Raw genomic sequence first — 24,019 nt, 5'->3', positions numbered from 1 at the left:
CGGTCATTCACTTCCCAAACAGATACGTAGTCTCAATAGCGGAGATCCAGCGGTAGTGTTGACTAAAAGTATGGAAGTGAACTACCCAAGGAACCGCGGTGGATAAAGTGGTAGGGCGAGGGCGCAGTCTTTCTGTGCCCCAGCTGCTGACTGCTATGACTGACGTACCGTGGGACTAGTTGGCGCGGGAGCTTCTTCACTGGCTCTCCAAAAAGGCGTCGATGCGTGGAGGCGGTCGAGTGGGACGGTCGGTGAATGCTGAGCCTCACTTCTGATCCATCATCAAAAGCCGACGCGTGCGCAGGAGCAGAAATGTTTGCGACAGGTGTGTAGGAGGGCATACAACGGTTGGGCAAGCGCGGCTATTCTTGGGGCGTGAGCAGGTCTGTTCGACATTGGATAGAGAAATTTGTGGTTGCAGCAGCTGGCCGACCTGTTGGGTGGCCCGCCATGGATGAGCGCAGTTGTTTATGCCGATCAGTCGTCGCGGCGGCAAGGGTGTATCCTCCATATGTGCGCGCGCAAGTGTCAGTCTCTGCTAAGCACTTGCAAAGTTGCACCAACGACGAGCGTGAGCCCAGCGCTGCAGTGGTCAGCCCGACCGGCTGGCTGGATGACTGTGGGGCGGTGACAGGGACAAGGAAGCTGCGGTGCGGTTGCAGTTGCGGTCGCAGAGGAGGTCGTTCTTATTGGCGACTATGCTTACCGGATTAGGAAGGAGGGCCTGCACTGTGAACCTAGTTTCAGTAGCACGACGCTGCGGTGGGAGACGGAAGAATAGGCACAAGGCACTTGTATCTTTTGATTCGTTGTGGATTATTCATTAAGCCGTTCGCCTGAGCGATCTGGTATCAGTCGTCAAGGAAAATCCTCTTCAGCAGTCTTGCGCTTGTGGCCAGCGGAGATGCTCGTCGAGAAACTATGTACAAGAAGAACCCTGTGACCTTGTCCCGTGTCCTTTAAGCCACTCCTAGTGACAAAGAAAAGACCGGTCTAGACAATGGGTGGGCATTGTGGTAGAGATGGAAAAAATACACTACAACAGACTAACTGATCTAGTCGTCGGTAGGGAAGCGGGACAGCCACTTGAAGGTCTCCAGGCCGGAGATGATGTTGTCTGCAGTCGCATCGCGGTAGACGCCGTCACCGCTTGGGATGCCGACAGCGGAGAGGGCCGAACCAGCGGCGCCAAAGGAGCCAACAGTCTTGCCATAGCGGTAAGCTTCAAGAAGAATCTGACCTGGGCGACCAGCAGGGTACAGAGTGCTGCTAGAGTTGCTCGAGAAGAGGTCTTGAGCGCCAGAAGCGACGATGACTGCATCAAAGTCGGTGGCATCAGAGGCCGCGTAAGTCTGGTCAATGCCGTCGGCAAGGCTCTCAGCCACGACCTTGACGTCAACCTCCTTGGCGCTGAGTGCAGACTTGACCGAGCTGATGGACGACGCGTTGGCGGCACTGACGGACGACAGGATGCCGACCTTGAGACCGTCGAGCTTGGGAAGCTTGTCGCTGAAGGGGCGGACGGACTGAGTGGTGTTGTCGTGGTAGTAGGTCGGGTCCGGGTCAGGGGCAGTCATCCCAATGGCCTTGGCCACACGCTGAGCAATGTCGTGCGAGACCCTGTTGAGCTGGATAAGAACATTCGACTTGACGACGTCCGAGGTGAGTTTGCTGGTCTCAAAGCGAATAGCGTTGATCAGGAACTGCTTCTCAACCTTGTTGAGCGAGTTCCAGAAGAGACGAGGCTGGCTCCAGACGTCGGCAAAGGTGTCAGAAACGGATCGCGTGAGCGTGCCAGAGTACCTCCGGTTGGACGTGAAAAAGCCACGGCCCTGAGTCTTGTTCGCCTGCTTCGGCCAGCCACCACCAACAGTGTTGGGGCTGTATGCGGCAGTGTTGACAGGAATAAACATTTGCGCAGCACCGTCGCGGTTGTTGTTGTGGAACTTGCGGCGCGCCTGGTTGATTGGAAGCTGCTCAAAGTTGGGACCTCCGTGGCGATTGAGCTGGGTGTCGAGGTAAGAGTAGATACGGCCCTGGAGCAGTGGGTCATCGGTGAAGTCAAACCCGCGAACCATGTGGCCTGGTTGGAACCTGTGCTTCAGTTAGCAAAAAAAAAAAAAAAAAAAAAGGGGGAAAAATTGAAAAAGTTTCTTTCTTCAATTTTTTTTGGACGAAAAGAACTGACATGCTTTGCTCGGTCTCTGCGAAGTAGTTTAACGGGTTTTTATTAAGCGTCATCTTGCCTAGAGGAGTGACAGGGACGTATTCCTCTGGCACAATCTTGGTTGGGTCCAATAAATCGAACCCATACTTGAGTTCATCACCTTCTTCCATTATTTGGACACCGAACTAGAAAACAGTCAGCAAGCCACCTAACACATGGACTTCTGGGAAAGCTTACCTCCCACTCGGGGTAACGTCCAGCCTCAATAGCCTCGTACAAGTCCTGGCGGTGGTAGTCGGCATTTTTTCCGGCCACGGCCTGAGCCTCCTCCCAGGTAAGACCAGCCTTGCCCTGGAGGGACTTCCAGTGGAACTTGACAAGCTTAGAGCTGCCGTCATCCTTGACCATACGGAAGGTGTGGATGCCAAAACCATCAGTGTGGCGGAGGGATCGGACAATGCCATGTTGGGCCATGGCCCAGAAAAGCGTGTGCAGACTGCTCGGCTGCTGACTGAAAAAGTCCCAGGCAGTGTCGTGAGCAGTGGCAGCCTGCGGAATCTCATTGTGGGGCTGAGGCTTGACAGCGTGGATGAGATCGGGGAAAAGGATGGCATCCTGGATGAAGAATACTGGAATGTTGTTTCCAACAATATCTGAAAACAGTCAGATACTGGCTGCCCAATGATAAATTTGGAGCTTACCAAAGTTGCCCTCGTCTGTGTACAGTCTCACGGCAAATCCGTGGACATCGCGGGCTGTGTCAGCCGAACCTCTGCTGCCTGCAACAGTTGAGAAACGGACAAAGACGGGCGTCTCCTTGCCCTCCTCGGCAAGGAAAGAGGCACCAGTAAGGTTATTCCAATTGCCGTAGGACTTGAAGACACCGTGAGCTCCAAATCCACGAGCGTGGACAGCACGCTCAGGAACACGCTTCAAGTCGTTAGCTAAGAACTAGCAAAACTTGGATCTGTCATACCTCGTGGTCAAAGTGCTGAATCTTTTGACGGAAAATAAAGTCCTCGAGAAGAGTAGGGCCCCGGTCGCCAACACTCAGAGAGTTTTGATCAGAAATTGGACCACCGACATCAGTCGTCAACCATTCTCCAGTGTTGTTGACCTCGTACTGGGCCAGAAAATCGTCAGTCCCTGCAGGGGGGTCGTAGTCGCGACGGGCAAGATCAGGGTGACCCTCGGGAACATTGACATCGCGAGCTTCGAGCTCTTCGCCCATGAAAGGGCAGGCTGCCGAGGCCGAGCCCACAAAGGCGGCAGCAAGTCCAAAGGTTGTGAGAAGCATGATTTGGAGGTTGGAACGTCAACACCGCTGAACTAGGAAAAGAAAACACAGGGCGACCAAGGGGCTTTATACTCGCGTGGGGGAAAACAGGCACGAGCCTGGACCAGCGGCTTACAATGTCCGTCGACGTGATTGAGCAGGCAACCCAGTATTCTTGGCTTCGGGAGCGCAGCGAGTCTCAGGCCATAACGGGCGGACCAGCTCTTGAGCCTATAGCTGAGGTGATGGAAAGTGGATCGGCGGGGTTGTGCAACAGTGAATCGCAAGTGCCACTCTGACATGGGGTGGCCACGCAGACATGCAACCATGCGATTCTCAGCACGCGCCATATGGTAATTGGGAAGGCACACAGAGGCAGAAGGGACGGAGAGTCAAGCCCCAACGGACGGAGGCCGTGGAACCCTGGGCTGATCCTCGCCCTTGAGAAACGGACCCATGCAGCCTGCAGGGCAGGGTATTTCCCCGATGCCCAGCGACGGCATTTCGCCGCAGCTGACGGCAAACATTTTGCAAATCCAAAGACGCTGACTTGCCAGAGTCGTCCGGCGCCGGGGGACAAGGAACAGCCACCTGTTCAACAACAAAGGTTTCGGGAAAGGCCTACCGTCTGCCGGCAGAAAAGGCAGTGAGTGGCAGCTGCATGCAGCATCAACTACAACCAGGTTGATCACGACGAAAGAATGGATAGATATTGGAAGGAGCAGCCACGGACAAACAAAGCACGCATGATGAAGCGAGCCAGCCGGGTTGCAGAATCAAAGCCATGGTGCGTGAAGACGGACCAGGACCGTGTGGTGTGCTAGCGACCTGGTTTACGCATACCGACATGTAGAGTTCCGTGGAGGGCAATTCCTAGAGATTCGGCGTGCAGACCGCCAAGATGTGGCGCAGACAGGGAAACGTAGAGCCAAGTAGCGAGCTTTCGGGAGCTGTCCACAAAGGGCAAGCGGCGACTTGGGCCACGCCGCGTGCAGGTGATCAACAACTGACGGACAACGTTGGTGTGAGATGCAATTTTGGGTGCTTAGCAAGTCGGGCGAGCCAGAACTTGGGCTGAATAATAAGCTAGAAGTGACTGGAGTTGTGGAGACGGCCCCCGAGGCTTCAAGGCAGGCAATACCGCGACGGGGCCAGCAAGAAGCCGGAGCGGCGACGACAACTCGACATGTGGTGCAGTTGATGGCAGGGAAACGCTCGATGGGCGGGCTGGAGAAGGGGGTCAAGGCCGGGAGGGCGTCGAGTATCCATCGGGATGACGTTGATGGATGTCTGTGCTGTTCGGGCACGGTTTTGTGGGCGAGAGGGAGATGTGGAGTCGAGGTCCGACGTCCAGTTAGTAGTAGCGGCTAATCGCTGGCAAAAGTCCCGCTCGGTTACCAGTCACGGGATTTGGTTGGTCTGTTTTCTTGTACAACCCATCCATTCCTTACAACACCTTCGCTTGCTGCTTATGATACTCCAAAGGTCCAGAACAACCATTATTTTTCATCGATCGCAATTTGCTGCCTTCGCCATCGAAACGACTGCTGCATCGCATACAATGGACGCCACTCGTCTCTGAAACGTTTTTGCGCTGCCGACTGTTGCGCGCTTCCTTTTGCGGAAGGATATCTACGTGGTGACGACCATTTTCTGTCTCGAGCCGTTGAAAATCAGTCTTGGGTTGTGTGCCTTGCGGCTCTGCCACAATGCCACAACCAGCCCAGTCACAGAGTCCACAATCTGATACCGCACGTTTCACGCCGAGAGCATTTACTGGCGAGCTAAGCCTTGGCTAGTCCTGGCCGCCATCAGGGTGCATCTACCTATCAATGCTGGCAAGGACAAAGTCTTTGAGCGGCATCGGACCAAGCTCCTCTTTTTGCTCGCATTCCCGGACGTGTTTTCGTGGACACCCACTCTTCAGACCACGTTCGTCAGATCTATTGATCGATCAGCCTGCTGTTTTCGTGCTTCTAGAATTCGTCTCTCAGCTAAGCCATTGACATCTTCCATTCTTCCAGAGGGTGCATGCGGATGCACGCCACAGCCGAACCCAATGGTTGCCTTCCATCGTGCCGTCCCAATATCCTGGATCCGGCGTTGCCACTGATGGAAGACCCTTCTTTGAGTCCAAATTTTCAAGCTCATACCGTCTTACTGGCGCCATGGCGCAATGGCCCCGGGGCTCGGATATTCGTGATGCGTACGATACGTGGCTACCCACCACTCTTTCGGGACCTGGCCGTTTTGTGGTCCAAGAAGAAAACATGCCGCTCTAGACTGCATGAGAAATGATGTCGTTATCTGACGGGCAATGTCATCCGAATCGAAGAGAACCCAAGGTTTCCAGGCTGATCACTTTGAGAGCTTTACACCGCTCCACAAGCCGTCAATTGAGAGGTGTCTTTTACTCACTCGAGTCCCGCACAGTTGCTTCGCTGCCCTCCTGCGTCTTTCCATCTCTTTCTTGGCCGGTCACCCCTGAGTCCGAGGCGCTCCACTGTAGCCCACCGCAACGCTATGCCGAGAGAAGTCCAAGTCCTCCAGCCGAACCACCCGAGCAACGCGCGGCAGTCGAGAAAACGAAAACCAACAGTCCAGTCATCACGGCTTTGCCAAACATCTCGGATACTGGAGGCAGGACAGAGATGAAGTTCGGGGCCAAGGAGTCGAACGAATTGGCAATGAAGCAAGCGGAAAGTTGTTTCAAACCTTGAGGGCGGGATGACGTCTGAACCCGGGCGCACAAAGGCCAAGCAATATGCTTATCCTCAGTCCTCACCTGCTTGTCGCACATCTCTCCTAGCGAAGCAAGAGCAAGAGGAGCTTCTCCGCCCTCTTGCAGCCAGCGACGTGCTTGTTCCGCCTCCCTTGGCTGGACTTCCAAGGCCAATGCGAATCCGAGTTGCACTGCGCCTTTCCGCAGACGCGTGCTGGAGAAGTCAATCTGACGCCGCAAAGCCTGGTGAATCATTCTCTTACCAATGGAAAAGACAGAACAGCTGACACTGAGGCTTCACAGGGACGAAGTTTGCGCTCCAGAACCGCGGCCCCTCTCCGCATCACGAACCTTTCTCGTTGTCAGCGCTGGTACTTCATCAAGAGCTTAAGTTGCGCAACCAATCAGAGAACTTATATGGACAACAAACCGGGGAACGGGACCGCTATGGGATTTAGCCGGGCTCACTGCTCCCGAAGCCGCTGCACCTCCGCTGTTGCTGCTCGCCAGTCGGTCGACACAAGCTCTCGCAGAGACTGCTCAGCTTTGTATAAGCTTAGAGGAGCTACAGCGCGTCTAGCCCAAACGGGAAATACGGGGATGCGGATTGACTCTTCGACACGCCATGTCCTTGTCCCAGCCGGCCGCCTTAAGCACAACATTCGCACACCACGGCGGGAGAGATGACCAAAGCTTGCGTTTCTGGACCTCTAGCCTTGGGCACATGTCAGGCAATATTGCAACAACCTGCCTGCTTCTCTGCTACAGCTGATGGCGCCCAGCAAAATCTTTTTGGCTCTCCATGCACTTCACGGCCACGCAGGCAACTCGCGCACACGAGCCCGAACTCAAATATGGCGGGGCGGTGCAGGGCAACGCGCTTCTCCGGTGACGAGAGTCGTGTGGTCGCCGGACCAAAGAGTCAGGGACAACCAAGGAGCAACTGTACCAAGCAGAGATCAGGCCAGGTACCCGGAGTTCCGAAGAAGGACGACGTTCAACGTCAGACACAGCGCCACAGGCGTCCGTATGCACTTGGCCAAATCCAAGAATTTTTTGGTCGCCATCCGCGGCCGCGCAACGCAGCGCAGCGCAGCGGACAGCGGCACCCCAGGACGGACATGATCTTGGCTCGACGCAGGCCGCCGCAACCCTGTCCGCTCCGGCGCCAAGTAGCCGAAGCAGGCCATCTGACCCGGCGGGCGCGCGTCGCTCGTCGCGACTCTTGGACTGGCTGCTTTCAGAACTCTCAGACGTTTTGTCGGGGGCGCCTGAACCGAAGCCGTCGACGGATGGGCGCGCGTTCGGCGACGCGGAGAGCCATTGTGGCTGGGCGACGCGGCTTTCGGTGATTTGCAAGCGGACAAGCAAAAAGGTTGTTGTTTTGGCTTGACGAGGAGAAGCAATTCGCCAACAAAAAGTTTTGGCCGTCCGCGGGCAGACGGACGCACCCAACCGCCAGCCAGCAGCCGGGCGGATTCCCGACCCCACGACGCTGCGATGACTTGTCAATTGGCGGTAAGCAAGCAAAGCAATTTCACAACCCTCGCCTCCGTGTGACAACGGAGGCAGATGCGCAAACGGGCATCTTCATTTACCGCGAGCGTGGACGGGGACCCTGCAGGTTGGCTTGGCTGCGTCTGCTGGTCGTCTCCTATAACGAACAACAGACTGCGTCTTCACACTCCGTACAAAGTAGTAGAGCCGTGCGCTATTCACCCCACAGCTAACCAGCCACGCACGGTAGGGATCTTCCACTGCGCGATCTAGCACCTACTTACTCGTCACTCCAGCATGCTGTAAGCAAAATGGTCGCTTCAATTGGCCCGACTCGCACCGTGTTTATTTGCAGCGCAAGTCATTGGTCAACGGTCTCATCTTGCTACACGAGAGCTGGAGACCAAAGCGCAAAGCCGCATGACAAAGCCGCACATCGCTCGCCATCACTCTCCCCCATCCTCCAAGCTTCAGTCATCACATGCTACTACTGTAGGTACTTGGACTACCCCTCAACCTCCAACCCAATCCAACAACGCTCATCTTACCACGCACCATCGCGATCGCCAACACGGTACAATGAATCCGCGCGTCTCAAGAGCAAGGGAACGAAAAGCGGGCACACGTGTTTGAGGGTTTGAGGCTGCCGGCCGCCTCAAAACCTTAATCGCGACTATATTTCCAACTTCCAAGCCAAGCTTTTTGGGGCGTTGGATCGACGCGTCGGTTAGGTGTGTTAGTCGGGCCATTTCGTCGCCTGATTACTTATGGTGCCGTTGACTGTCGCAGGTACTTGAAGATTGGTGGCGCCACTTTAGGATGTTGGCGGTGACCAAGCGCGTGGTAAGCAAGCAGGTGCTGATGCCCGGTTGTGAAGACGGCATTTTGAGCGCTTGATGATGGCGGAGCGAGAGCGATGTGAACTGCCGATGCTTGGTGTGGCGCAATGCCTGATCGAATGCATCTGTGAAAGCGGTTCTTCGAAGCAGTAGGTCAAGTACGACAGCAGTGGATCTTAGCAGCAATTCTCTGTCGAAAAACGTACTTACTTCCAGGGAACGAACACTTTCAATGCCATGCGCAGTGCTTGAATACTCCCTGTAGTCATGCTCTTCGGACTTGGTCGTTTGGCAACTCGACCCCTTCGATAAAAATCAACACCAGGCCGAGGTGCTCGAATGCTCCCTATGTTCATGCCCCTCGGTCGTTTGGCGCTTGCGGCTGAAATGGACACCAAGCGTAGTTGACATGTCACACACAACCAGCGACAGAACTCACCATTACCCCAAATACCAATGCGTCACCCAGCGTGGAGCGACTGATCAGCTTAATTGGACGAGATCATGATTCTCTGTAGAAGCACTCACGAGACTCTCACAACTGCCCGGGGAGCCAGCCTGCACGGTACTGGATCAATTGACGTTACTTCCAATACTCCGCTGCCATATCGGTCATTTTGAAGTGTTGACCGTAAGCCACTTGGCAGCTCCAGCGGACAAGGGCCCGCAAACAGCGTAGGATATAGAGCCTCATCGACAGCTCGATTTTAATCGACTGGTCGATTGCGCTTGAATTAGCAGTGGGACATCTGAGCTCAGCTCAATCGCCAGCACATCCAACACATCCAAACGTCGTTGCTCTGGTCGAAGTCTGGTCCATAAATTCGACCGCACTAACCCCATCCAGACTGATCCTCCTTTGCTGTTCGGAGTCCGGATCGTAAACCCAACCGCACATTGCCTAGACGGTCGAAGATCTTCAGAATTACCCGATTCGGAGGGCCTCTAATATGCTGGTCCAAGGTCCATCCGCTTTACTCATGAGGTGTTGCAAGCGTCGACCGCAAGCCCAACCGCACATTGTGTAGACGCTCGAACTTCTTCAGAGTTGCTCGATACGGACGGGCCCCCGTCCGCTGCTCAAAGTGCGTCCAGTCGACTTTAGCCCGCAAGTCCTAGTTAGAGATGTCGGAAGTGTCGACGGTAAGCTCAACCGCACATCGTATAGACGTTTGAACATAGCACTTTACTTCAGAACTACCCAATGCGGACGCATGTGCCTTTGCTGCTCAAAGCAAGTCTGTTTGCGAGTCTCAGCCACGAAGAATTTGAAGTCCGGACCGCCAATCTATCCAGACATCCCACAGACGTTTCGAGGTCCTCTATTCGCCTCTAACCTAACTAGGTATTGGACAGACTGCGGAGGGAGAACGCACAAGAATCTTGAACCGTCAAAGCTCACTGAACAGCTCCACCCCGAAGCAGTGAAGTCTTTAATGTGCCGACCGTAAGCCCAATCGCACTTCGGCAGACGTTTGACAGTCCCTGACTTAGCTCGAGCCTATTCGGGCAGGATATGGGCTGCGGAGGAAGAATCGCTTAACACATTCAATCCCGAGCAGAACAGCTTTTGAAGTGTCGACCGTAAGCCCAACCGCTCTTCGACAGACGTTTGAAGGTCGTTGAGTCGCCTTTGCCGTTTTGGGCAGGAGAGCATGTATGCACAGAAGAGGGGTGTAGACTAGACCCTGGACGAACCAGCGTCTCCCAGAGACAGCGACAGACAGCAGCCTGTTAACAGCAACGAGATCACTCCTGCATTTCTAGAGAGCTGACAAAAAATGACAATAGACAATAATTACATGCAACAAAACCACGCATCGACAGCAAAAGCGGCAGAGAGAGGGACGGATTATGGTACAAAAGGGTGGGGAGATGAGATTGATATATAACAGACAGCAGCAGCAGCAGCAGCAGTAGCAGCAGCGGAGAAGAACAACGCGCGCCAGCCAGCCAGCCAGCCCTAACTTTCTACGCCTAACAAGGAAAAGGAAAATGTGTGTGTTGTGTGTGTATGTGTTGAAGAGAAGGAGAGAGCGATATCCTGTATGGTGGTGGGGCACAGCACAACCATCATACCACGACTGTTGCGCATCTGTGCCTCTTTACCCGTCCTTCCTGCGCGGGCGGCCTTCCATTTGGCAGGAATGCCAGACGCTGGCTCACTCATTCCGTCACGACGCGCTGCCAGGTTGATTGGCTGGCTCGCCGCAGCTCTGCGCAGCACTCTGCACGGCGCAGTAAAACTTCTTTTTTTCGGCCCATCAATCCATCCCAAATGCTCAACGACAACAATAGAAGAAGTCTACCTACATGCTTCGCTTCGCTTCGCTCCATTCCGCTCTCGTTTGCTTTTTGCAGCCACAGCCGGTCCACTCGTGTCTTCGAAACCATCCACACCACGCGCGCATCTATATCGCCGGAGGCTGGGTAGGCGGGACAGGCGGGGCGCCACCATCCTCCTTGCCCAAGCTCGTGGGGGGATTGCCATCCTCGCCGGGCAAGCTATGCTCGGCACCAAAGTACTTGGTAAAGTCCTTAGGATCCTCAAAGGGGCGCTTGCCCAGGAGGCGCTCAAGGTCATCACGGGTCAGCATCTCCTTGCGGAGCAACTCCTCAGCAACCAAGCCAATCTCCTTCTTGCGCGCCTCGAGCAGGTCGCGGCACTGCTTGTAGGCGTCGTCGACGATGCGGCGCACCTCGAGGTCGATGTTCTTGGCCGTCTCCTCGGAGAAGGGCTTGTGCAGCTGCGACTGCGGGTCGTCTTCGAAGTGCAGGTAGCCGATCTTGGACGACATGCCCCATTTGGTCACCATGGCCGAGGCCATGGCCGTCACCTTGCGGAAGTCGTCTGAGGCGCCCGATGTCACCGTTTCGAAGTGGAGTTCTTCCGAGACGCGGCCGCCCAGTGCCATGGCCATGCGGTCGATGAGTTGGTTCTCCGTCATCAGGTACGTGTCGCTCGAGGGGAGGTACTGTGCGTATCCGAGAGCGCCGCTGCCACGCGGGATGATGCTGACCTTGAGGAGAGGGTCGGCGTGCTTGAAGTACCAGCCGCAAATGGCGTGGCCGGCTTCGTGGTAGGCGACGGTCTTCTTGTCGTTGGGGGAGAGGACCATGGACTTCTTCTCGAGACCACCGATGACACGGTCAATAGCTTGCTCGAAGTGCTTCATCTCTACCGAGTCTGCGGAGTAACGGGCGGCTGCGGCTAGTTAGCAATCTGCTATCTTCGAAAAGAATCATTTTGACTTACCGATGAGAGCAGCTTCGTTGACACAGTTGGCAATATCGGCACCGGCGAATCCAGGGGTGAGGGCAGCCAGACGACCAGTCAAGAATTCAATGTCTTCCCTCGTCGCGATTCTCTTCAAGTGCACAGCAAAGATCTGCTTCCGTCCCTCCATGGTTGGTGCGTCAATGGCAATATGTCTGTCGAATCTTCCCGGCCGCATAAGCGCCTTGTCCAGCACGTCCGGTCGGTTGGTGCCCGCAAGAACGACGACTTGCTCCGAGGTGTTGAAGCCGTCCATCTCGGTAAGGATCTGGTTCAGAGTGCTCTCGCGCTCACTGTCGCCGCCACCAATGCTCTGCTTCGCACGCGACTTTCCAATGGCGTCGATTTCGTCGATGAAGATGATGCAGGGCGTGTTCTTTCTTGCCGTCGCGAACAAGTCACGAACACGCGAAGGACCCACACCCACAAACATCTCGATGAATTCGGAGCCGCTGACGCTGAAGAAGGGAACAGCCGACTCTCCTGCCGTAGCCTTGGCGAGCAAAGTCTTACCGGTACCAGGTGGACCAGACAGAATGGCACCACGAGGAATCTTGGCACCTAACCGTTGGTACACACCGGGGTTCTTGAGGAAGCTAACGAACTCCATGATTTCTTGCTTTGCCTCGTCCATGCCCGCCACATCGGCAAACTTGACTTTGATGTCCGTCTCGTGGTTGAATCTCTTGGCGCGACTCCGGCCCATGCCAAAGACTCCACCGGATCCACCACCGCCGCCTCCTGCTCTCCTACCCAGATATAGCAGCGCACCAACGAAGAGCATGGTGGGTCCAAAGGTCATGACGGTGGCAAACCAGGGAACCTCATCATTGTAGGAAACCGGGATGCGCTCCGCGGTAGGTATGCCCAGACGATCTTGGACGTCCTCGAGCTTTCGCTCAAAGACGTCGACAGAGCCGATGGTGAAGTAGTAGTGGAAGTTGGGGTTTACGGCGGGGGACTCGGGATACATAGATTGGACGGCATCCCTCTTGAGATATACCTTTGCCTTGGAGTGACCCATGACGACAATCTTCTCCACGAGGCCCTTTTCCAAAAACGCACTGGAGAATTCTTGGAATGAAATTTCCTGCGAGGGCTCACCTGGGGAGAGTAGCCGGAAAAACAGATAGGTCAGGAACAACGACGTTATTGTCGTTCCGACATCCAGACTTGCCGCTCCTTGAAAGTCTTTTTGGTTTTTCTTCCCGCCCTGGCCGCGCTGCTTGCCATCAGGTCCAGGCTCATCGCCCGTCTTCTGTTGCGGTTCTTCCTGGTTTGGTTGTTGTCCGTCCTTTTTTGCCTGGCTCTGTTCTGATTGGTCCTCCTTCGGTTGATTCGAGTTGGGGGAGCTTTCCTGCGGTTGGCGCTGGTCGGCTTGTCCATCCTTCTCGCCACCTTGCTGCGCTCTTTGCTCCTCCTCCTTCTTCAGTTTATCTTGTGCCAACTGCCTTTGGTGTTCCGTTGATGTATAAGCGGATATGAACTTTGTAATCTCGCTGAGCGACGGTCTCTTCGAAGCCAGTACAACTTTGGCGACATCCTTGTGTATGCCATGCTTTTTACCCTGTTCTAAGAGATTCTCGAGATCCTTCCTCATAAACCTCGGAGCAATCTCTGTGAGTGTTTGGAGCCGCTCCACGTCGGACGGCGTGAGCTTGACAAAGTCGCTCCTGTTCTCTTCACCAGGTGTCTCACCCGGCGTCGGATTCTGGTTGAAATTGGGCGGCTTTCCACCACCCTGGCCATTGCCGGCTACCTTGCCATCCTGCTGTCTTGCATTGTCGCCACTATTCCGAGAGTCCTTGGGGTCGTTCGGGGGTTTCGGCTTTTGTGTAGCGTATCTTTGCGTCCGCTGGTGGGCGTAGGCTACCCGCGGTACAGGAGAGCTTGGAATAAGGGTTCGTAGCGAGATGCGCGATGCTAGGTTGACGTTGCTTCTCGATAACCGCGCAAGATGGCCTGACCGCAGTGCCAAAGTCGTCATGTTCCAGGGAATTGGCGGCGCAAGTCGGACGGAGAGATTGGGGAGGTTCAAGGATGGCCTGGGCGATTCACCATCCAAAGAGGGTCGACAATGAAGGACTGAGGCGAGATGGTAGGATGCGCGTGTTGGCCGTCGCCTTCTCAGTGACGCGATGACTTTCTGGGGCCATGTCGGAAGGGGAGGTTGTTCCACGCCGAAGGCGGTAAGTGGGATCCCCCGATCGCTAACTCCGATGCGTACGTCCGCTGACTAAATTGCAGACCAGTCTGTGCTGGAGTCAAGAAGTCCAGATTCTCCAAGCCTAGACGCACAGTCCAAATTGAGCCTCTACTCCGCGATGCACAGGTCACGGCGACGCCACCAAGGCAGCAGCTATCGAATTCGTAGACCAGCTTAACCTCCAAACAAATGATGTCACTCCTCACGCATGGTAAGCGTCAAGCTGATGGCATCCACCATAAGCACCATGGTCAAAAACAAAAGTCCATGTGCGTCAGAACACGGCGCCACCTTCCGTTTCCATTCACTATCTACAAACAGCACAAATGACACGACTAAAATCCGTGCTTTGCCAGTGGGGGATATCAAACCGAGCGAGCAGAACGGGGTAGAAAAGTAAGCAAAGGGACCTGAGCCTATTACAGCAGCTTGAAAAGCTTGCGATTGAGAAGGAAGATGAAAGACCAGAGAGCTGGCTGGAAAATCTTGAAATGTACCAATGGAGGAGATTGCAAGGCTTACGAAGAACCTCTGTTGGTCGTCCTCGGCCAGATTTTCCTGTCGTCATTGCAAAAGGACTTTTTTTCCCACTGTAATGATCCTAAAGCTTGACGATTCCCAACCCGGCAGAATAACAAATCGACAAATGAGAAAGAGGTTGTTCAATATGGACAGACTCCTCGCCAGGCCTGAATCGGCAGAGGGGTGAAAATGTAGGTCGCAGCAGGGAAGTGTATTTACAGACTGCAAGAAGCCACGACAGACGTTTCTAATGTTGTGCGCTGCCAAAGGCTTGCTTGCATACCCGCAACGCTGCGAAAAGGGAAGTTGAAAAATCATGTACACAGAAGATTAAGGGGGAATGAGACAAAGCGCGTACCTGCGCTGGAATATTGACAGTGGCGTAAGCTCCTAGCCCAAGTGAAACTTGTAACCTGGAGGACGCGTGGCAAGAAATTATTATTCGACCAGGAACGGGAGGATCGATATCAACATTAGGCCGCGCTGATTGTTGGTAGTGAAGAGAATTTGGAAAGGTGATTTGGTGGTTGGTACTCGAGCAGTGGACCAAGGAGAAGGGTATCAAGTCTTATCCAAAAAGGCAAGCCCCTTTGCACTGACCACGGGCTACACAGCCTGCAAAATAGACGAGGCAATCCACCGCGTGAGATAAAAAAAGGCCGTATGTTGCAGTTGGTCGTCACACATCTTCCGTAAATTTCGATCCTCGTGATCCATCGTGCGACCCGAGACTGCGCCCCAATGTACCGCGGCTCCCTGGTCGAATTGGTGGTTCAAAAACCTCGCCGGGGCCTGTGAACATTGAAGGGTGTCTGGGGCTTTGATGCACAACTGGAGTCCGTGCAGGACTGGGTCTCAGCGTCTCCACAGGCGTTCCAGGAGTGGCTGGCCTGTCAGGAGGAAATCCCGGCGTCGATGGACCTGCTCCCGCACCGGCTAGGACTGCGGCGGCTGAGGGAGACATTGGAGGCGTTCCATATCCGCCGTGAAGATTTTCAGTTTCGCGCGCGGCTCCAGGGAAGGAGGTGACACTGGCATTGTCGTCGCCAAATGGGTCGTCCGAGGTCATTCCTGGGCTGAAAGCAGAGGGGAGTTTGCGTCCAGATATGCGCTGGAACCCGCGTTCTCCCGGAGGAGGCGGAGGCTCAATCTGACGGTTTCCAGACAACCTGCTAAGAAGTCCGCCCACAGCGAAGGGGCCACTCCGTTGTGCCATGCCTTGACCACCGCTGCCACCGTCCGTTGGAGCCGTAGGATCAGCGAATGGATTCTCCGGATTATCGCGTGCAGCGCCCAGTTGCTGCGTCCTCTTTTGTCTTTGCTTGTACCACCGGAGAACGATCAATGCAATAATCAGGAGGACAGCGAGTCCACAAAGGCCGCCAATGACGCCGCCAATGATTTGCGGCGTGGTCGCGCCTGAGTCGTTGTTTCCATCGTTGTCTGCACCGCTGGTTGAGTTTCCTCCAGCGGTCGTTGCTCCGCCGCCACCGGCGACAAAGGTTCCACCGGTGGAAGTAGGCTCCGAGGTAATTGTAGATGAGAATGACGATTCTGTAGTTGAGGAAAGTGTCGAAGATGAAGATTCCGTGGTGGAGGTGGAAGAGGATGTCGAGGTTTCCGAAGAGGTCAAAGTTTCTGAGGAAGAGATGGAAGATGTAGTAGACGAAAGTGAGTTGGAACTGGTTGACGTAAGGGATGATTCGGAAGTCGGGCTCGTAGTCGTTTCAACTATGGAGGAACTCGTGATCGAATCAGCCATGACGGATTGAGCTGACGTGCCTGAGCTGGTGAATCCTGGCGCGCTGGATGACACCGGAACTATTGGAAAAGTTAGTCACCTCAAAAATACATTTTTGAAACAATAGTCCCAAACATACAACTCGAGACTGATCCACTGGTAGTAGATGCCGCAAATGGAGATGTCGTCGAAATTGCCGTTGATGAAGTCAGCATTTCAAGCGTGGACGTTGAAATGGCACTCGGAGAAGCTGTTTCGAGACTTGAAGAGCTCGAGTAGGAGTTTGAGATGAAAGGCACGGCTGTCAAGGACGAAGAAGCGCTAACAGGCGTGGATATGACGTTTGGAGTAGTCGGAAAAGCGCCTGAAGGAGTCGAGATGGCATTCGGGGTAGTCGGAATCGTGTTCGAGGGCATAGAACTGCGGGTAGACGGCGTCGTTCGTGAGCTGGCATTGGGAGTGGAGGGACCAGGAGTTGATGTTGCGGCTGGGGGCGATGCAGATGAAGAGGATCTGCTGAATGGCTGGGAGGAATATTGAGGCGTTCTGGTTCTCGAGGAGTAGGTTCCCGGAATCAAGGTACTGCTAGATGTCGGAGGAAAGCTTCGAGTTTGCGGCGTGGAGAAAGACACGGCGGGGCGCGAGGTGGTGATTGAAGACAATGAGGTCGGCGTCGGTTGAGGGCCTAGACTTGAAGACTGTGTCCCAAGACTAACACTTCCCTGTGCTGAAACCGAAACACTCAGACTCGAAGTTCCAGGAATCGAGGGCGTGTTGAACGGGTAAGACGGAACGGTTGGAACGCCAGGAGAAGTGGGAAACGTCGGCACCGTGGGTACCCCGGCAATTGTCGACGACGACGTAGTGGACGGTGTCGTAGGTTTGGAAGAGTACGTATACGGCGGCGAAGAGGAAGTGGTTGGCGGTAGCGAGGACGACGTCGACGAAGAAGTTGAAGACGGCGTCGCGGGAACGGTCTCGGCCACAGTCGTCAACGATGTCGACGTGCATGAAGTTGAAGAAGAGGTCGTCGGGGTTGGAGTCGAGGGAGGTAGTATTTCATCAGAGCTCTTAGGAGCAGCCATGGAGCTCATGGTCCTGATGCCAACAGTGTTGCCAGCCTGATCAATTTGGCGAACGACAGTAACTACAGAGACTCCCTTTGCCTCTTCAGCGTCCATCTCTTGCCGGTGAACCAACTTGTGCCGCAGCCCAAGCCTCCTGGGGTCGCCGCGCTTCTCTCGAAGCAGCAATGGCTCATAGACCGTGGGGCCTGCCGTGGGCACAGGAGTGCTGTGCAGGACAGTCTCCTTGGCGACTTGCAGCTTTCCAAAGCCTCTGTCGACGTCATCCGCACGCAGGCGGCCCTGATTTCGCCACACCCGCCTCCGTTTCGCGGGGCTCTCCATGGTTGGCGTTGGGGCGCGTTGGTCTCAAAACGAGGTCGAGTCTTGTTCGGGTCGCAAAAGACGCAGAAATTTGTCGCAGATGGACCACGGATCGCTATCCAGGCGGCCGTGGCGGAACTCGTGGCCAGCGCGGTATAGTGAGCGTATTAATGGGTGGACTTGAAGGAGCGGACGTCTTCGCGGAAGGCCAGGAGAAGGAAATGGTGGGCGGAGGAGGAGGAGGATCCTATGTACGCGGAGTGCAGGCGCTGAAAATTGGGGAAACGAATGGACGCCGGTCGTGAAGTGACTGGCAGCACTCTGGTCCTGAGGGTCGGTCAGCTACCAGTATTGGATGGACCCTGAGGATGGCCGCAACGTGGGCGGCGGCGGAGGATCGGCAGGACGCGCCTTTTAGACTACCTCAACGCTGCTGCATCTGCCTGCTCATATGTACCAGAGGGAGGCGAGGAGATGGTGTGCGGCGAGGGTACGGGCTTGGAACGGCGTTGCCAAAGGGTGGACGGGTCGCTCAGTCGCTCAGGCGCCGGGGCAGTTTGATTGCTGGACGCGACTCAACGCTGTGCGACGGATAAAAGTGGACTGAGGTGGCTCGACGGGTGCCGTGTTTGACCTGAGCGAGCGATTGGCGGGCGGTGTCTCAGACGAAGCTCGGTCGGGGGCTGGCGGAGGGAGAGGAGGAGGAGGAGGAGATGGAGTAGGGAGAGCGAGCGGGCGCCGGGCTGGGTCGAGGTCGAGGACCCTCGCGATGGGGAGGGAGAGGAAAACGAGCGAGCGGAGAGGAGAGGAGAGAGAAAACGAGCGACAGTCGAAGCGACGGGGAGGGGGATGTAGAAAGAGGCGTGGAGTTGGTCGACCAGGCCGGTCAGGCTGGCTGGCTGGCGTGCTGCTGGCTGCTGGCTGGCTTTGCTGTGGTCTGGCTTGTCGCGCTCGCTGGCTGCAGGCGGCTTGCCGATGTGTGGCCCTGGTCCAAGCAGAGCGGCATCCCTGCACAGGATATTAACCGCACCAACGTGCTTGTGCTTGTGCTGGCCAGCCCGGTCAGGTACTATTTTCAGCGCCCTTGGCTTGGCGGGCACGAGATGTAGGAGGTTGTGGTTGCAAACAGGTGGAATATTATTGACTATTTCCTTGAGAAGCAATTGAGGCCAAACAACAGCTTTCACTTTTTGGAGAGTACCTGAATACATTGTTGTCCCCTCCTGTCACCATGCGCCCACGCGACCCCACGCTTGCCAATTCTCTTGCTCCGTCCTCTGCACCCGCCTCGCACTACTGATATGCCAACGACGCAGCCCAAAGATAGAATTATGCTTTGCACACTCTGCTGCTGCTCTACTAGTCGTGTCGTTCGTTGCCAGGCCCGACACGTGGGTTGTCTTGTCTCTGCATCCATCTCCAGGTCCAGGTTTCTTGCCCGTTTCTTTCGTCCTTCTGGGTCGTGTGCCACGAACTACTCTGGCTGCTGCCCTCCCGGTCGACGTGCTGCAGGTTGCCCGTCGACAACCATCTGTTACAGAGCCCACCATCGACCGATTCGCCAGGCCTTCCAAATCATCCAATTCGTTCTCGGTTTCAATTCGAAAACAGTCAACGTCCGTCAATTGTCGTCTGCAAGCGTCACGCTCCTAGTATTGACACGGTAAGCGTCCCGATGTCAACATCTATCGTCTTAACACGGTCCGTCACGTCAGGTCAGCACCAGGGACTTTACTCCATCATTCCAGCCTTGTCGGGCGCCGTGATCGAGTCCCTTGGGTCCTGGCCGCATGGCGTCGAGACCAATTCATTCAACTTTGCATGTTGCTGCAGGTTACCAATGTAGCGCTGCTGTATAGGCTCGTAACGCCAGCTGTAAGCGATACCTGCACAGGTACGAGCCGGTTCGCTTGCGGCGGGAGGGCCCAGAATCATCAACAAGCTGGCTAGCTTGGCGTGCCTGATGGCCGTGATACCAAGTCGTCGTACTTGGAGTCGTCGTAGGACAGAGCAACGAGATGACTTGTACTCGACTGACGACAACAGAGGCTTGTGCCATCGTCATTGAAATGTTGCAGGGCTCGCCAGAAGGACTATGGGCACAATGGCGACGCAGGCTACGGAATGAAGAGGCTAAAAATATCCCACACCGTTGGCGTGTTTCTCCCTGGCTCCCACGCGTCCGTCCAGAAGCGTCGGGCCGACCAGCAAACAGCCGGCCGACACCTGCCCAAAACGATTACCGTCCGTCTGTGGCCAATCATGCGCGCCAGAAGCCACAAACAAGATTAGCCGATTCATTTCTGTGGCTCTTCCGGTTTCGGTTAGAGCGTCGGACTAACTATTGTTCCTCTTTCGACGTCTCGATGCCCTCTCATCATTTCTCGCTGCCCTCTCCTCTCCTCCGCCTCCTCGACCTGCATCTCTCCCCTCACGTGTTCAACAACAGTCCCGCTGCGCTGCGTGTGTCGTCATCGGTTACCCCGCAACACCGCCGCCCCGTACACGATTGACAGCTTGCAACATCCCATCGCTGATCACCGCCTCGTTGGCACCATGATTTTCACATGAGAACCTGTGGTGGAGGGGACCTCTCAAGGCCCGCCGCCGCTTCCCCTCCACGTCTCTGTCTGCATAACTCAGCCTCCAGCAAAGCCCCCAGATCGAATACGAGAAACCCGATGATCTGATGCTCGTGAAGGCTATCTTGTCCATCCTGCGCCTGTAGCCGCGCCGTCATTCTCACTTTGTCCTGTACGTACTGTACGAGCCGCCATGAGTCCACCGCCTCTTCCGCCCCGCCACTCCCGCTCCCGCTCCGATACAGTACACTTGACGCCCTCTGAACCAGACGCGTCGTACGGCCGTGGCGCCTCTGGTGGTTTTCACGACCCGCGCTCGTCTTCGACCCAGTCTCTACTTCCCGAAGACTCACCCGCCCACCATGACCCGCGCCGCACCCTCCTACTGGTTTTCGTCCATGGCTTCATGGGCGACGAAACGAGCTTCCAAAGTTTCCCTGCCCACTTGCATAATGTCGTCACCCTGACCTTGAGCGAAACGCACGCCGTTCACACCAAGATATACCCTAGATACCGTTCGAGACGCCGGCTCGAATACGCTACCGAGGAATTCTCAAAATGGTAATTTTTGGCCCCTCTGATTGGTAGCCACGTGGGCTGGCCGTTGACACTACAGGCTTCAACCTCATCTTGGCCCCGACACCGACGTGATTCTACTGGGGCACTCGATGGGAGGTCTCTTGACTGCTGATGTCGTGCTTCTTCCTGGCGCGAGTCCCCAGCCGTTGCGGCATCGTATCCTCGGGACCATTAGCTTCGATACCCCGTTCCTCGGAATGCACCCCGGGGTTATCAAGAGCGGTCTATCCAGTATCTTTCGGCCCGCCCCCGAAAAGTCACCTGAACGTCAACCCGAGTCTAGCGTGGCGAGCCAATCCTCGCAAGCAACCAGTACTACTACGCTTCAGTCCTTCCAAACGGGTGATGGCAGCGGTGTCGCGTCACCGCCTCCTCGGATCAACACCCTGTTCTCCACCAACCCGTCTGACCCAAACTATAACCCCTCTTTCCAGAACGATGTCATCCTTCCCGTCCGCAAGGGGTGGAGTAACGCTTGGCACTTTGTCAACAAACACTCTGACAGCCTGGTCACGGCGTCGAAGCAGCTTGTCAAGTCCCATCTCGAATTTGGGGGTGCCATGGCTGACTACAACGAACTGAAGAGAAGGTACAAGCGGATAAGAGCGCTTGAAGAAGAGGACGGGACCAAAAGACAGGCAGCAATTCAAGGCCGCCCATCACTGCCTGTCCCGCGTGTTAGGTTCATCAACTTTTACACCGCCAGCACGGGACGCCCAAAGCCAGTCAAATCTGGCGATGCCTCACCAAATAGGAGCATGGATCAGATGACTGACGTCAGTGCTGGCATGTCACAGCTCAGCTTGACTTCGAGTTACCAGGACTCTGGGTCCTTGCGTAGCAGTCTGGATCCATCACTGAACTCTCCTCCAGGACAGGAGGATATGGCAAGGGATACCGTGGAATATCTGACACCATATCATTCTCGTTCCGAGTCGGCGTCTCCGCGCTGCTCTGGTGACATGCAGCAAATGTCGCCGCGACCCCTATCAGAAGCAGACAGCATCCCTCCGCAAACAGAGATTACACCTGCAACGCCCTCTTCGCCCTCAGTCGCCCCGGAAATCAAGTTTCCAGACGTACCTCCGCTGCCGGATCGGCCTGTGACGCCAGACTTGTCAGCAGAGACTGACGCAAAAGCGCGCAAAGCGGCTGAAAAGGCACACCATGACGCTGTCAAGGCGTACAAGCAGGCTGTAAAGCAGCACAACAATGCAGTCAAGGAGCAAGAGAAGCAGGCACTGAAAGCGGAAAAGGAGGCGAGAAAAGAAGAGGAAAGACGTGCTAAAGAACGAGCAAAGGAGGAAAAGCTTAAACTCAAGCAGACCAAGAGCACATCGGATGTGACCGTAGGGGCAGAGGAAGTTGGCAGTGGAGAGAAAAAGCCCGAAGAAACGCAAAAGACGGGCGAGGAACTGCGATTAGAGCAAGAGCGGCAACGCGTGGAGGCAGAAGGTCAGCGCATGAAGGCTGCCGAGGCGGAGCGGCTGCGCGTCCAACGACGCATGCTGGGGTTGCCCCCTGAAGATGAACATGAAGAGTCACAGCAGCAGGAGCCTGGGCAAGAAGCGGACGAACGCCAGGACGAGGACGAAAAGCATGAAGCTCAGGAGAAGGACGATGTCATCCCGTCTGTCGAGCAACAGCATCTCCCCGCCCATTCGCCCCCTCCATCTGCTCATCATCCCTCGGCGTCTCCCTCTCGCTCACCCTCCCCTGTCCCCTCCTCGCAACACACGCACCACTCACGCACACCATCCTCCACCCACCACCTCTCCTCCCCTCAACCATCCACCTCCTCAGCAAACCTCAAACCCCCCAAACCAGCCAAAGACCGCAAGTTCTGCATGCTCCCCTCCAACCACGCGTCCGATCCTACTTGGATCCGCGTCTTCATGCGCGACGTTGACGAGGTTGGCGCTCACTGTGGCCTCTTCTTTGTCGGAGATACGTACGCCATGTTGGTCGGCGAGGTGGCGGCGACGGTGGAGCGTTGGGTCAACGAGGACGTGGGAGAGCGTTGGGCGAAAAATGCGGCTGAGGTGGGGCAGGTGTTGTAAATACCTGGGGAGAAAGCCATGGCATAGCACACGCACAACTGAACAGACACATCCATAGATCGTCAAAACTTAGATACCTCAATACCCAAAACCCAATTTCCCACCTCCACACTCCCTCATCTCTCCCCATCCCCATCCCCATCCCCCCCTAAGCCACGACATCAAAATCTCGCCCCGATCAAAAACGCATACGCAACAGCAGCCCCCAACACGACCAAGTTCATCGCCGAACTAACCCCATGCATGACGGCAAACTTGCGGTTCAACGCCTGCATCTCGGCGCTATGCGGCCCCGCATCGTAGCTCTTCTTGCCATCGCGCGTCTCCTGGTGTTTGCGCTCCTTCATGACGCTCGTCGTGGCCGGGCCCACGACGACCAAGTTCGCCAGCCCGGCCACGCCCATGGCTGCAATGAGCGCTGTCGCTGTGGAGCCGCCGACGGGGGACGAGGTGAGGGGGGAGGAGGGGGGTGCGGTGAGGTAGAGCGCAATGGGCAGGACCGTTTGCAGACTGAAGTAGACGGGGAAGATTTTCGTTTGCAGGGAGGCGAATTGCGGCCGGGGGAGGACGCGGAAGGCCACGACGCCGCCGATGAAGCTTTGGAAGATTGTGCTGCCCAGGAGGGTGCCGTAGCTGTGGTGTGGGTTAGTGTTGGACGTGGGGACGGGAAGGTGTGGTGGTGATCGGGATGACGATGGTGGTGGTGGTGGCAGTGAAGAGGCACAGATGCAGAGAGTCGTGATGGTGGTGGTGTGGTGTGGTGTCAAGGCAGAGATGGAATAGAGGGAGATGGATGATGGACTGACGCGAGAAGGTGGTAAGGCGCGGGGTCGCGGAGGCTCGCAAACGACGACATGACGAAAGTTGGCGCAGCAGCTTGTCCGTCGCTCTCACGTCTTTCTCAAAAATAGGCTGTTGTGGGTGTCGTGTCTCGGTGATCTGCGGGTGAGATGAGGCTCAGATGCGGCAATTGAGACTGCAGAGGTGATGTGAAGAAATAGAAGTGAGGCAGGTGGGACAAGGCGAGGTGATGATGTCGTCAATGTACATGCTCTACTAGTGGCGCGGGATGCAGGGATAAATGCTCTAATGCGTGGGCGCTGAGTGGTGATGCACCTTGTCCCGCGCCTCTTCCCGTCCGGGACTGCTCAGTGGCGGAGGGC

The 24,019-nt window shown here is 55.7% G+C and overlaps 6 protein-coding genes across 6 annotated transcripts; 1 reads left to right on the top strand and 5 right to left on the bottom strand.

Moving 5' to 3' along the window:
• Positions 1-1,055: 1,055 nt before the first annotated feature.
• BKA78DRAFT_328992 (catalase-like domain-containing protein) lies at positions 1,056-3,464 on the bottom strand (the record flags this gene model as incomplete). The annotated part of the gene is made up of 5 exons (XM_066889632.1): positions 1,056-2,094; positions 2,189-2,352; positions 2,405-2,820; positions 2,869-3,097; positions 3,144-3,464. 5 exons carry the CDS (start codon positions 3,462-3,464, stop codon positions 1,056-1,058), a joined length of 2,169 nt encoding a protein of 722 aa, XP_066748697.1.
• Positions 3,465-10,912: 7,448 nt separating this feature from the next.
• Positions 10,913-13,378, bottom strand: BKA78DRAFT_244940 (peptidase family M41-domain-containing protein; the record flags this gene model as incomplete). The annotated part of the gene is made up of 2 exons (XM_066884080.1): positions 10,913-11,706; positions 11,758-13,378. 2 exons carry the CDS (start codon positions 13,376-13,378, stop codon positions 10,913-10,915), a joined length of 2,415 nt encoding a protein of 804 aa, XP_066748696.1.
• Positions 13,379-15,980: 2,602 nt separating this feature from the next.
• On the bottom strand, positions 15,981-17,873 carry BKA78DRAFT_755 (uncharacterized protein). Its single transcript, XM_066893692.1, has 2 exons — positions 16,348-17,873; positions 15,981-16,237 (listed from the first exon to the last, which is right to left on the bottom strand). The coding sequence occupies exon 1, from the start codon at positions 17,654-17,656 to the stop codon at positions 16,349-16,351; it is 1,308 nt and encodes a 435-aa protein (XP_066748695.1). The 5' UTR covers positions 17,657-17,873; the 3' UTR covers positions 15,981-16,237; position 16,348.
• A 42-nt stretch (positions 17,874-17,915) lies between these two features.
• BKA78DRAFT_358172 (uncharacterized protein) lies at positions 17,916-18,846 on the bottom strand (the record flags this gene model as incomplete). Its single annotated transcript, XM_066892344.1, has 1 exon — positions 17,916-18,846. One exon carries the CDS (start codon positions 18,844-18,846, stop codon positions 18,211-18,213), a length of 636 nt encoding a protein of 211 aa, XP_066748694.1. The 3' UTR covers positions 17,916-18,210.
• Positions 18,847-20,052: 1,206 nt separating this feature from the next.
• On the top strand, positions 20,053-23,029 carry BKA78DRAFT_300980 (uncharacterized protein). Its single transcript, XM_066887322.1, has 2 exons — positions 20,053-20,778; positions 20,834-23,029. Exons 1-2 carry the CDS (start codon positions 20,411-20,413, stop codon positions 22,854-22,856), a joined length of 2,391 nt encoding a protein of 796 aa, XP_066748693.1. The 5' UTR covers positions 20,053-20,410; the 3' UTR covers positions 22,857-23,029.
• On the bottom strand, positions 23,009-23,926 carry BKA78DRAFT_300978 (uncharacterized protein). The gene is made up of 2 exons (XM_066887321.1): positions 23,663-23,926; positions 23,009-23,489 (listed from the first exon to the last, which is right to left on the bottom strand). Exons 1-2 carry the CDS (start codon positions 23,710-23,712, stop codon positions 23,018-23,020), a joined length of 522 nt encoding a protein of 173 aa, XP_066748692.1. The 5' UTR covers positions 23,713-23,926; the 3' UTR covers positions 23,009-23,017.
• Between the last annotated feature and the right edge of the window lie 93 nt (positions 23,927-24,019).

Source organism: Phyllosticta capitalensis (assembly GCF_038381095.1).
Source record: "Phyllosticta capitalensis strain CBS 128856 chromosome Unknown BKA78scaffold_1, whole genome shotgun sequence".
In the NCBI taxonomy this organism is placed as follows: Eukaryota; Fungi; Ascomycota; class Dothideomycetes; order Botryosphaeriales; family Phyllostictaceae; genus Phyllosticta; species Phyllosticta capitalensis.
Note: the sequence above shows the minus strand (reverse complement) of the source record. Positions and strands in the feature narration are given on the sequence as shown.